The 12500-nt window shown below is 35.3% G+C and overlaps 1 protein-coding gene and 1 long non-coding RNA gene across 4 annotated transcripts; both read right to left on the reverse strand.

Annotated features, from left to right (window-relative positions):
• Positions 1–685: 685 nt before the first annotated feature.
• Positions 686–1926, reverse strand: LOC137616903 (uncharacterized). The gene is made up of 3 exons (XR_011039511.1): positions 1062–1926; positions 875–953; positions 686–779 (listed from the first exon to the last, which is right to left on the reverse strand). It is a non-coding gene; the product is annotated as an uncharacterized lncRNA (long non-coding RNA).
• A 4084-nt stretch (positions 1927–6010) lies between these two features.
• LOC137617099 (uncharacterized) lies at positions 6011–11167 on the reverse strand. 3 transcript variants are annotated; one of them, XM_068346938.1, is made up of 3 exons: positions 8327–11167; positions 7906–7984; positions 6011–7810 (listed from the first exon to the last, which is right to left on the reverse strand). In XM_068346938.1, the coding sequence occupies exon 1, from the start codon at positions 10570–10572 to the stop codon at positions 8866–8868; it is 1707 nt and encodes a 568-aa protein (XP_068203039.1). In that variant the 5' UTR covers positions 10573–11167; the 3' UTR covers positions 6011–7810; positions 7906–7984; positions 8327–8865. The 3 variants fall into 3 exon arrangements, with proteins under 3 accessions (XP_068203039.1, XP_068203038.1, XP_068203037.1); XM_068346937.1 differs by lacking the exon at positions 7906–7984; XM_068346936.1 differs by having other exon boundaries at positions 7906–11167.
• Positions 11168–12500: the final 1333 nt, after the last annotated feature.

A 12500-nucleotide genomic window follows, 5' to 3' on the forward strand; every position in this document is an offset into this window, starting at 1 on the left:
AAACAGAACTCTTCAAAAATAAATTGAAAGAGGATATAATATCCTGTGAAAATCATCATATTTTATTGAAAGAAATTAATATATTTTCCGTTTTCCATACAATAGTTTTTTTTTTCTATTTCAGGGCGATTTATAAAAAATCTAATAATTTCAAATGCATTAGTCGGCCACGAGGAAAGGAAAGAGAAAACGAAATTTATAACGAGTTGAAGCGGGTAATTCTCCTTCATCTCTCTGAAAAAATTCCTGCTAAACATAAAACATCTTTTAACTTAGTATTATGAAAATCCATATTTAATTACAGCAAAACTAAAGTAAACGTTAAATGTCACACGGAACAATCAGAGAAGTATCAGCTTTACTTGAGAACAAATTACAATAGAGCATAACTGTATTTAGCTCAAATAAATTAATGCTTGAGGTTTAGAGTGGCAACGGTCTTATAGTGCTAAGATCTTTTTTGTAGTTCACACAAGCAAAAAAATAAAAGAAAAAAAAGCCGTTTTAATTAATATCTATTACATTTTTGTTTTAGATATATTCCTTTGGTTAGATAGACATATTTTATTAACTTTTTATATAACAAAATATAAGCAGAACACCATAAAAATCTGTGATTTGAAATAAAGGTTGGAAGGAAAAATGTAATTAAATATGATATTTATTACATAAATAAGCCTTTAAAATTACGTAGTAACGTAATTACAAACAATTGGTTGGAGAACAAGGCAATTCACGTAGATCGTAGGGCGTTTCCTTCGTTCTGCTTCGCTCGCTGTCTGTAATGAAATATTCAGGAAGATTAGAATAAAAAAGTCATGGTCATTTATGTAGAAGAATATACCCATCGGAATAATAACCCACTTAAAATTACCTTACAATTGAGCAACTGAGGTTTACATTAGTATCAGGAAGGAAATAAAAGGGCCGATACACCGAAACCAAACACCATCCTGAAATGAACGGTAAACCTAATATAAATTTGCTCGGTCGTAATATGGGAGACAATTCGTCATAAATATAATCACTCGAAACATTAATGTATTAGACGATTCTCTTACCCAAGTGTTAACAACGTGAATTTATGAATAAGCTAGAGTTACTAGTCCGAGAGCTAAATCACCTGAAAGGACAAGAGAATAAGATATAGAAAACATATTGACCAAAAAAGAATTATTACGAATCTTCATAAGATTAAAAATGACAGACAGGAAAAACTTTAATAGGCAACACAAGGCAATGAGAGTTCGCAATGATAACCTTAAAAATAAGCCCTATATATTCTTGGTACTCACCATTGTCGAACCATGCACAAAGGCGTTGCAGATGGATTTTGGCAGATTTTCACAAGAGGGTGACGTAGACCAGGGATCCCAATAAAAGCCTTTAGCCTAAGAAAGGCATGTCGGACAAATAAAAAATGTGGAAACCTTTCCAGGTGAGTGAGGTCTCTGTGTCTCTGTCTTTGACACTGTCGGACGGCCGGGCTGCCTGCCTCCTCGTCGGCGTTTTCGCTCGAGTAAAGCATATGGAAGGAGGAGGAGTTAGCAAACTATCCATCTTTAAAGACTGGACGGCAGGAAAGACAGTTTGATGGTACCAAGAGTAGGGCAATTGAAAATACCAAATTCTTAATAATTACTAGTCTTTCCTGTCGCCATGTGAAAATATGAAATGTCTTGTACAGTCCAGGGGCGAAGATGGGATTTTTTTCAGAAATGAAAAAATTCCATCCTGAAACATATGTAACAAGGACAATTGTAAGAAAAAATACATTTAAGAAATGTAAAAATAATTAAATTAAATACAAGAAAATACAAATACTGAATAAAGATTAAAGCATCTGTCTTGTCCTTTCTTGGCTTAATATAGCAGCCTTTCTTTTGGGCCTTAAGGACGAAGTAACAGAATTAAAAAACATCAGGAGTAGCTGAATTGGTACTTCCTGTGTTTTCTAGTATTGGAATAATAATATTTACATGCAACCTTGATGTCTGGTCTGTTTTTCCCTTCTTAATAACAGCATGGGTAACTTCACCCAATTCATTCTTAAAAACTTCCAAAATTATGCCTAGAGTATAATTATTCCTTTTGGTATGTTCCTCCTTAATTAATACAACATCGCCAACCTTCAGTAATTTATGAGTAACGGGTCGATACCGCCCCTTTCTGTCAACTGCTTGCTGAATCAGAGTACCTAGAAATTCATTATGATAGGTCTCTATTAAAGTCTGCCTAATTTTACACAACTTAACGTAATTCTGAGAAATAGCTTGATTATCAGGGTCAAATTCTGGATCTTCAACTGAAAGAGGTTGAAGATTAGGGATAAGGTTTAGAGAAGTAAATTCATAGCCTCGCACGAGCTGTTCCGGCGTTATTGGTTCGGGCACATTGTCAGTCTCAGCACGAACAGCTTCTTTGAAGGCTAAAGGTCGTCGATTAATGAGATGCACAATATTACAGACAAGAAATTCAAAGTCTACATACGTCAATATAGAATTCTTAATTGCTCCAAACATTAATCTTTTGACCATTTTTACACAGACTTCTACTAATGATCCCAATTCACTGCAGCCTTTGAAATATTGCTGAAAGGAGAGGGGTTTTACACTATTTTCCTCAAAATATAATTGCGTCCGAGGGTCACTAATGAAGGAAGTTATGGTATTACCTCCTGCCACCAACTGAGTCCCAAGATCACTAATACAAAGTTGAGGAATCCTGTACTCAAAGCAGTGTAGCTGAAATGCTCTTAAAAATTCTGCAACATTCAAACTCCTGCAAATTTTGAGGTTAACTGCCCTAGACCAAGTACAGGTGATACATAGTAACCAAACCTTACGGGTCTCTTTTCCATCCTTCGTATTGAAGGGTCCTAGATAATCCATAAATATGTTAGAAAAAGGAACCGTAGGAGGATCTGCTCTGAAGTCTCTGTAAAAGTTCTGATTTAACCTTATATAACGATTATTAAACCTACGACAATGAACACACTGTTTAAGAGCCTTTTTCACAACTGAGAAATGTTTAGGGATGTAATAATGCTTTCTGAGCTCTGTTAATACAGAATAACATCCTGAATGTAATAATTTGAGGTGTGCATCCCAAATAATTAGTTTGGTCAAATGACTGTCTGGGTGCAATAATAAAGGGTAATTTCCACTTAAGCCATAATTCCATTTTTTGAATTTACTCTTAACTCTCAGAAGACCCTATGAATCTAAAAATACATTAAGTTGCGTTATAATAGGAGGAATGTCTTTTCTGGAATTAAGACCATGCTGTAGGTAAGAATATACCTCAGGATAATGCTTTCTTTGTTCATTGTTTAACAAGTAATTTATAGCCTGGGCAAAGTAATTAGCGACTGGTGAGCAAGCAATTTTCGCTTTCAGCTTCCACTTGTGCACCACTAAGAAAATATTGCGAAAAATCAATACAAGTTTCCTGAAATTGGAATAATTATTAATATCAATAAGATTGTTAGCAACTTCAATAACCTGAGCTGTGGAAGGAGTTGCTTGAACCTCAGTGGGCATCTCAAATGCTGGTATGGTAGTTGATAATTCTGGAACTTCATTTATACTTAAATCTGGTCCTGAAAAAAAAGCAAGAATTTTGCAACTGGTTGTATGACACACATCTGGTGATTATGTCCGCAGGATTGTTTTTCCCTGAAATAAAGCTAAATTTTATAGGAACCGTTTCACACATTCTTTGTATATTATGAAGTCTGTTTACGACAAATGGAGAATGTTTATTTAATTTGTCCAATTTCAAGGCAGCCGAATTCAGCCAATGTAAGGCACAGAGAGAATCAGTATATACGTAAATATTATTAACCTTTAAGGGTTTTAAGCAAGCAGATCCAGACAAATCTTTGTAAATCTCAAGAGCACACTCAACACTTAAATGTAATGCGTTAAGTTCCAGAGAGGGCATGGATTTACTCTTAAGTTGCTTATTTACAAGTCGGTTTTTGGCATGTATAAAGCTTAAGCAATTGGATTCAATATGTTGTAAATAGAGTACACAACCGAATATGTCCTTACTAGCATCTGAAAAAATATAAATATCATAATTGCCATCTCGTGGACCAACACTCCTAGCAATTTTTAAAGGAGGAGCTCTGTTGGTTTGCCTGCAAATATTAATCCATTCTCTCTGCAATTCTTGCGTTAATGGTTGATCCCAGTGTAAATTCTTTTGACACTGTAATTGATGCATGAACAATCTACAGCGGTTAAACAATGGCATATTGAAACCAAAAAGGTCAAACTGTGAAGCAATTGTTTGTAAAAGAGACCTTTTAGTATTAGCATTGGGATCAAGAAAAATTGGTTTAGTGAAAATTTCGTCGGAACATCGATCCCAGTTTAAACCAAACAACTTTTTACGTAAAGGCGTAGCTGCCTCGGCTTTGTTGTCCACTTCATCCTGTAAAGTTGAGTCATTAGTTACAACCTGCTGAATGTCAAATTTATAGGGATTGAATATATTCGAAAGCTGTTTATACGACCACTCTAACTCCTCTGAAGTATTGGCAGTAATGGCCCCATTGTCCATATAAATCATGGAATTGATAGATTTCTTTAAATCTGCTATTCGAGAATCCTCTGAAGGTTGTAAAACAAGTATGTAATATAATGAAATCATTAATAAAAAGGGACTACATCTAAGGCCAAAAGGTAATCTTACATTCTTAAAAGCCAATAAGGAAAAATCACCTTGATTCACATTTTTGTACCAAAAAAAATAACAACTTCGACTGATCAGTTTCTGTTAAAGATAACATATTAAAGGCTTTCTTAAGGTCAAATATGAGTAACTTTTGGTCAAATCTAAGCTGTAAAAAGGAAGAAGACAATTTTTGGTTTAACGTAGGCCCTGAATACATGCACTGGTTATGTGACAAAGATATATTATTAGAAGAATCCCTAAGGTTAGACAAAAATACAATCCTACATTTGGTACTATCCCTATCCAGTTTAAAGATAGGCATCTGTGGTAAAAAAGAATGTTGAGCATTCTCACTTTTAAACACTTCTAAATCATAAATGGGTTCAATTATTCCTGCCTTCAATTGCTCCTTAATTGTTTGGTCAACGAGCTGCAAACGTTCTGGATGTCGTTTAAGTCTCTTGAGGTTAGACCTTAATATCAACTTAAGATAGATTTTCATTCTTTGAAAGTAAATGAGAAACTTTCCCATTCCACAGCAAGGGAACGATAATACGTCCATCAGACTCCCTACGACGAAGGGTTTTGATGGTAAATTCGACCAACTGGTTATTAAGTTCAATACTTTCATCATTGTAGGAATTCTGATCGTAATTTAAGTAATAATTGCATTCAGACTCTAGAAGTTGATCAGTGGCCTGTTGCAGTGGTTTCTCCATAAGCATACCTCTTTCATTTATTACAGAAAAAGAACAGTTTACCTCAAAGTTATTATTAACGTCATCATCGGCAAAAATATGAACTTTAGAGTTCAGCAAAAATGAATTACTCTGGATATGAATAGCAGAACTACACTCAAATGGGTTACTAACAGCCGAGGTTGGCACTCTTATCAGCTAAATTATCAATATTCTTGATCATTAAATCAATGCAACCAGACAACAAAATACCTGCATGACACTCGGTATACATCGATGAATTTATTCCTCCAAAAACTGTATCTGTACCTGCAATACAATAAGCGAAGTCTGTACCTAAAATGAGCTGAACATTATCAATTTCATGAGAACATTTATTAAGGAATTGATCAGCTAATTTAACACCTTGTGCCTGAAATTTATCAACTAATCTACCAAGCAGAGGTAATTTGAATGCTACATTAATGTTTGGTACAACCAAGCAATAAATTATAAAGGATTTATCTCCGATCGTAACAGGAACTTCAACAATTTCAGTAAAATACTCCTTGTTACCATTAAACCCATTAACTGTTAGCTTTACCTTTGAGTTAATGATTTTAAGATTATTCTCCTCCGCCAAATTCTTAGTGACAAACGTGCTCTGCGAACCACTGTCCTTCAGTCCTCTGTAAACAGTTCCCCCAACTTTAAATGAAAAGGTGGGTAAAATGGAATCACCTTGACAAGTAGGAAGTACGGCAACACCGCTGCTTATTTGAGGAGAAGTTTCCACCTTGGATTTGCAGTTATTAATATTGTTAGAGTCTCTGTCTGGTGACTGACTCCTATCACATAGGTAAGTCATATGCCAGCTGTTACAATTTGAACAGCGTCTTTTGAATTTAAAACGACACTTACCGGAAACATGATTAAACTGGCCGCATTTTACACATCCATTTCTAGATTTTAAAATATGCACTTTATCTGTAGGAGAAAGAAAATTAGGGCACTTATGGATAAAGTGAAATTTATCAGTATTTCCAACCGCAGAACACAAGGAACACTGAGGCGAAGACCTGTCTCTATCATATGTTACTGCTTCCGCAGCCATGCTGGTAGTACTCTCTTTAGGAAGAGGGAGTGTTAATGTTTTGACACGTGAAGCTTTACATTTCAAGCTTTCAACACCTTTCCCGTCACTTTTGTACCTTTCGCAAGCTGCAAAGAAATGTGAAATAATGTCATTTAAGGAAGGATGAGTTTTTCCTGTAATATTAATAAAATGACGCTGAAAGCGAACATTTAAGCCATGCCAAGCAAAATATCTGACAAATTCATCCGCTCCAATGTTAAAAGTCTTGACTGCTTCACATACTGATCGGAGGATGAAAATAAATGTGAAGGGGTCATCACCCTCTCTTAGACTTAACTCCGTAATTTTCCTAATTGCATTGTTTTTACAAACCTCCTTAGAAGCAAAGGCGGAAATCAATAATTCTTTGGCATCTACATAACGCTGTTTGTCAGCTTCCAGAGAACATAATAAAGTCTTTGCTCGACCGTCTATCTGTTGCTTCAGCAATAAAAGTAAATCTCTATCAGGATACTGAAATACATTAGTTGTAGCCTCAAACTCTGCTATAAATTTCAATAAATCTTCTCCTTTACTTGTAAACTTAGGAAGAGGAGCTGTTGGCTGTTTCAGTAAACTGCGGGCCACGTCGGGAATATTAGAACCATTATTACCCCTGGAAATCTCAAGTAATGGTAAACAATACTCAATTTTATCTAAATAATCCTGGCAACTTGTTAATTCTGGCTCTAACTCTGCTTCATCAGATACGTCAGGAAATTTCTTCAAGAGGATATGATCATCTAGCTCTGACAGCTTGTTTCTATAATTAACAAGAAGACCTTTAATAGCTAACTTTTCTTCTTGTGTAAGGGCAGAATAGGTGTCAGACCTATTGAATTGTTCGGTGACTTTTCTCCGAATGACTTTTCGTTGTCCAATCAGTACCTGTAAGTTAGCCATTATAACAAACGTATAACAAATGCAAAATAATAAAATGTTAACTTTCTGAAAAGGAAAAATATATTTATTTAAATGAAATGTTAATATCCTGGAAAGGAAAATGTCAAAGTCCTGCAAATAGAAATATGAGACTACTGGGAGCCCCGGTCGTGGTCAATTCTCTACTGGATCATCTGCACCATCATTAAGCACCTTTCATTGTGTTGCCCCACGTTGGGCGCCATAAGCAGAACACCATAAAAATCTGTGATTTGAAATAAAGGTTGGAAGGAAAAATGTAATTAAATATGATATTTATTACATAAATAAGCCTTTAAAATTACGTAGTAACGTAGTTACAAACAATTGGTTGGAGAACAAGGCAATTCACGTAGATCGTAGGGCGTTTCCTTCGTTCTGCTTCGCTCGCTGTCTGTAATGAAATATTCAGGAAGATTAGAATCAAAAAGTCATGGTCATTTATGTAGAAGAATATACCCATCGGAATAATAACCCACTTAAAATTACCTTACAATTGAGCAACTGAGGTTTACATTAGTATCAGGAAGGAAATAAAAGGGCCGATACACCGAAACCAAACACCATCCTGAAATGAACGGTAAACCTAATATAAATTTGCTCGGTCGTAATATGGGAGACAATTCGTCATAAATATAATCACTCGAAACATTAATGTATTAGACGATTCTCTTACCCAAGTGTTAACAACGTGAATTTATGAATAAGCTAGAGTTACTAGTCAGAGAGCTAAATCACCTGAAAGGACAAGAGAATAAGATATAGAAAACATATTGACCAAAAAAGAATTATTACGAATCTTCATAAGATTAAAAATGACAGACAGGAAAAACTTTAATAGGCAACACAAGGCAATGAGAGTTCGCAATGATAACCTTAAAAATAAGCCCTATATATTCTTGGTACTCACCATTGTCGAACCATGCACAAAGGCGTTGCAGATGGATTTTGGCAGATTTTCACAAGAGGGTGACGTAGACCAGGGATCCCAATAAAAGCCTTTAGCCTAAGAAAGGCATGTCGGACAAATAAAAAATGTGGAAACCTTTCCAGGTGAGTGAGGTCTCTGTGTCTCTGTCTTTGACACTGTCGGACGGCCGGGCTGCCTGCCTCCTCGTCGGCGTTTTCGCTCGAGTAAAGCATATGGAAGGAGGAGGAGTTAGCAAACTATCCATCTTTAAAGACTGGACGGCAGGAAAGACAGTTTGATGGTACCAAGAGTAGGGCAATTGAAAATACCAAATTCTTAATAATTACTAGTCTTTCCTGTCGCCATGTGAAAATATGAAATGTCTTGTACAGTCCAGGGGCGAAGATGGGATTTTTTTCAGAAATGAAAAAATTCCATCCTGAAACATATGTAACAAGGACAATTGTAAGAAAAAATACATTTAAGAAATGTAAAAATAATTAAATTAAATACAAGAAAATACAAATACTGAATAAAGATTAAAGCATCTGTCTTGTCCTTTCTTGGCTTAATATAGCAGCCTTTCTTTTGGGCCTTAAGGACGAAGTAACAGAATTACAAACATCAGGAGTAGCTGAATTGGTACTTCCTGTGTTTTCTAGTATTGGAATAATATTATTTACATGCAACCTTGATGTCTGGCCTGTTTTTCCTTTCTTAATAACTGCATGGGTAACTTCACCCAAATCATTCTTAAAAACTTCCAAAATTATGCCTAGAGGATAATTATTCCTTTCGGTATGTTCCTCCTTAATTAATACAACATCGCCAACCTTCAGTAATTTATGAGTAACGGGTCGATACCGCCCCTTTCTGTCAACTGCTTGCTGAATCAGAGTACCTAGAAATTCATTATGATAGGTCTCTATTAAAGTCTGCCTAATTTTACACAACTTAACGTAATTCTGAGAAATAGCTTGATTATCAGGGTCAAATTCTGGATCTTCAACTGAAAGAGGTTGAAGATTAGGGATAAGGTTTAGAGAAGTAAATTCATAGCCTCGCACGAGCTGTTCCGGCGTTATTGGTTCGGGCACATTGTCAGTCTCAGCACGAAGAGCTTCTTTGAAGGCTATAGGTCGTCGATTAATGAGATGCACAATATTACAGACAAGAAATTCAAAGTCTACATACGTCAATATAAAATTCTTAATTGCTCCAAACATTAATCTTTTGACCATTTTTACACAGACTTCTACTAATGATCCCAATTCACTGCAGCCTTTGAAATATTGCTGAAAGGAGAGGGGTTTTACATTATTTTCCTCAAAATATAATTGCGTCCGAGGGTCACTAATGAAGGAAGTTATGGTATTACCTCCTGCCACCAACTGAGTCCCAAGATCACTAATACAAAGTTGAGGAATCCTGTACTCAAAGCAGTGTAGCTGAAATGCTCTTAAAAATTCTGCAACATTCAAACTCCTGCAAATTTTGAGGTTAACTGCCCTAGACCAAGTACAGGTGATACATAGTAACCAAACCTTACGGGTCTCTTTTCCATCCTTCGTATTGAAGGGTCCTAGATAATCCATAAATATGTTAGAAAAAGGAACCGTAGGAGGATCTGCTCTGAAGTCTCTGTAAAAGTTCTGATTTAACCTTATATAACGATTATTAAACCTACGACAATGAACACACTGTTTAAGAGCCTTTTTCACAACTGAGAAATGTTTAGGGATGTAATAATGCTTTCTGAGCTCTGTTAATACAGAATAACATCCTGAATGTAATAATTTGAGGTGTGCATCCCAAATAATTAGTTTGGTCAAATGACTGTCTGGGTGCAATAATAAAGGGTAATTTCCACTTAAGCCATAATTCCATTTTTTGAATTTACTCTTAACTCTCAGAAGACCCTGTGAATCTAAAAATACATTAAGTTGCGTTATAATAGGAGGAATGTCTTTTCTGGAATTAAGACCATGCTGTAGGTAAGAATATACCTCAGGATAATGCTTTCTTTGTTCATTGTTTAACAAGTAATTTATAGCCTGGGCAAAGTAATTAGCGACTGGTGAGCAAGCAATTTTCGCTTTCAGCTTCCACTTGTGCACCACTAAGAAAATATTGCGAAAAATCAATACAAGTTTCCTGAAATTGGAATAATTATTAATATCAATAAGATTGTTAGCAACTTCAATAACCTGAGCTGTGGAAGGAGTTGCTTGAACCTCAGTGGGCATCTCAAATGCTGGTATGGTAGTTGATAATTCTGGAACTTCATTTATACTTAAATTTGGTCCTGAAAAAAAAGCAAGAATTTTGCAACTGGTTGTATGACACACATCTGGTGATTATGTCCGCAGGATTGTTTTTCCCTGAAATAAAGCTAAATTTTATAGGAACCGTTTCACACATTCTTTGTATATTATGAAGTCTGTTTACGACAAATGGAGAATGTTTATTTAATTTGTCCAATTTCAAGGCAGCCGAATTCAGCCAATGTAAGGCACAGAGAGAATCAGTATATACGTAAATATTATTAACCTTTAAGGGTTTTAAGCAAGCAGATCCAGACAAATCTTTGTAAATCTCAAGAGCACACTCAACACTTAAATGTAATGCGTTAAGTTCCAGAGAGGGCATGGATTTACTCTTAAGTTGCTTATTTACAAGTCGGTTTTTGGCATGTATAAAGCTTAAGCAATTGGATTCAATATGTTGTAAATAGAGTACACAACCGAATATGTCCTTACTAGCATCTGAAAAAATATAAATATCATAATTGCCATCTCGTGGACCAACACTCCTAGCAATTTTTAAAGGAGGAGCTCTGTTGGTTTGCCTGCAAATATTAATCCATTCTCTCTGCAATTCTTGCGTTAATGGTTGATCCCAGTGTAAATTCTTTTGACACTGTAATTGATGCATGAACAATCTACAGCGGTTAAACAATGGCATATTGAAACCAAAAAGGTCAAACTGTGAAGCAATTGTTTGTAAAAGAGACCTTTTAGTATTAGCATTGGGATCAAGAAAAATTGGTTTAGTGAAAATTTCGTCGGAACATCGATCCCAGTTTAAACCAAACAACTTTTTACGTAAAGGCGTAGCTGCCTCGGCTTCGTTGTCCACTTCATCCTGTAAAGTTGAGTCATTAGTTACAACCTGCTGAATGTCAAATTTATAGGGATTGAATATATTCGAAAGCTGTTTATACGACCACTCTAACTCCTCTGAAGTATTGGCAGTAATGGCCCCATTGTCCATATAAATCATGGAATAGATAGATTTCTTTAAATCTGCTATTCGAGAATCCTCTGAAGGTTGTAAAACAAGTATGTAATATAATGAAATCATTAATAAAAAGGGACTACATCTAAGACCAAAAGGTAATCTTACATTCTTAAAAGCCAATAAGGAAAAATCACCTTGATTCACATTTTTGTACCAAAAAAATAACAACTTCGACTGATCAGTTTCTGTTAAAGATAACATATTAAAGGCTTTCTTAAGGTCAAATATGAGTAACTTTTGGTCAAATCTAAGCTGTAAAAAGGAAGAGGACAATTTTTGGTTTAACGTAGGCCCTGAATACATGCACTGGTTATGTGACAAAGATATATTATTAGAAGAATCCCTAAGGTTAGGCGTTTTCGCTCGAGTAAAGCATATGGAAGGAGGAGGAGTTAGCAAACTATCCATCTTTAAAGACTGGACGGCAGGAAAGACAATTTGATGGTACCAAGAGTAGGGCAATTGAAAATACCAAATTCTTAATAATTACTAGTCTTTCCTGTCGCCATGTGAAAATATGAAATGTCTTGTACAAAATAAGAGTATTATTTGCTTTGATCTCGTGAAGTCACTTAATACAATGTACTAGAGAAAATAACAGTTCAGAGTTTGGCAAGTGATTAGGTTAATGTATCGAGAAATCTAACAATGATAATATCATTAAAGTTTATATGAGAGAGAGAGAGAGAGAGAGAGAGAGAGAGAGAGAGAGAGAGAGAGAGAGAGAGAGAGAGAGAGACTTACATGGGTGTCATTAATGTAACTTACAGCAATTTCAGTTCATACGGTAACGTAAAAATATTACCTTTTTGGTGTATATCTTCTCTTTGTGTAAATTCTTGTAAACAAAACTCTACTGTAATGATGAAGATAT

The sequence above is a fragment of the Palaemon carinicauda genome, chromosome 23 (genome assembly GCF_036898095.1).
Source record: "Palaemon carinicauda isolate YSFRI2023 chromosome 23, ASM3689809v2, whole genome shotgun sequence".
NCBI classification, from domain to species: domain Eukaryota; kingdom Metazoa; phylum Arthropoda; class Malacostraca; order Decapoda; family Palaemonidae; genus Palaemon; species Palaemon carinicauda.

What these genes read in the sequence shown, in the direction of transcription:
- LOC137617099 (XM_068346937.1), bottom strand. Translation starts at nt 10,572, where the DNA reads ATGCCCACTGAGGTTCAAGCAACTCCTTCCACAGCTCAGGTTATTGAA.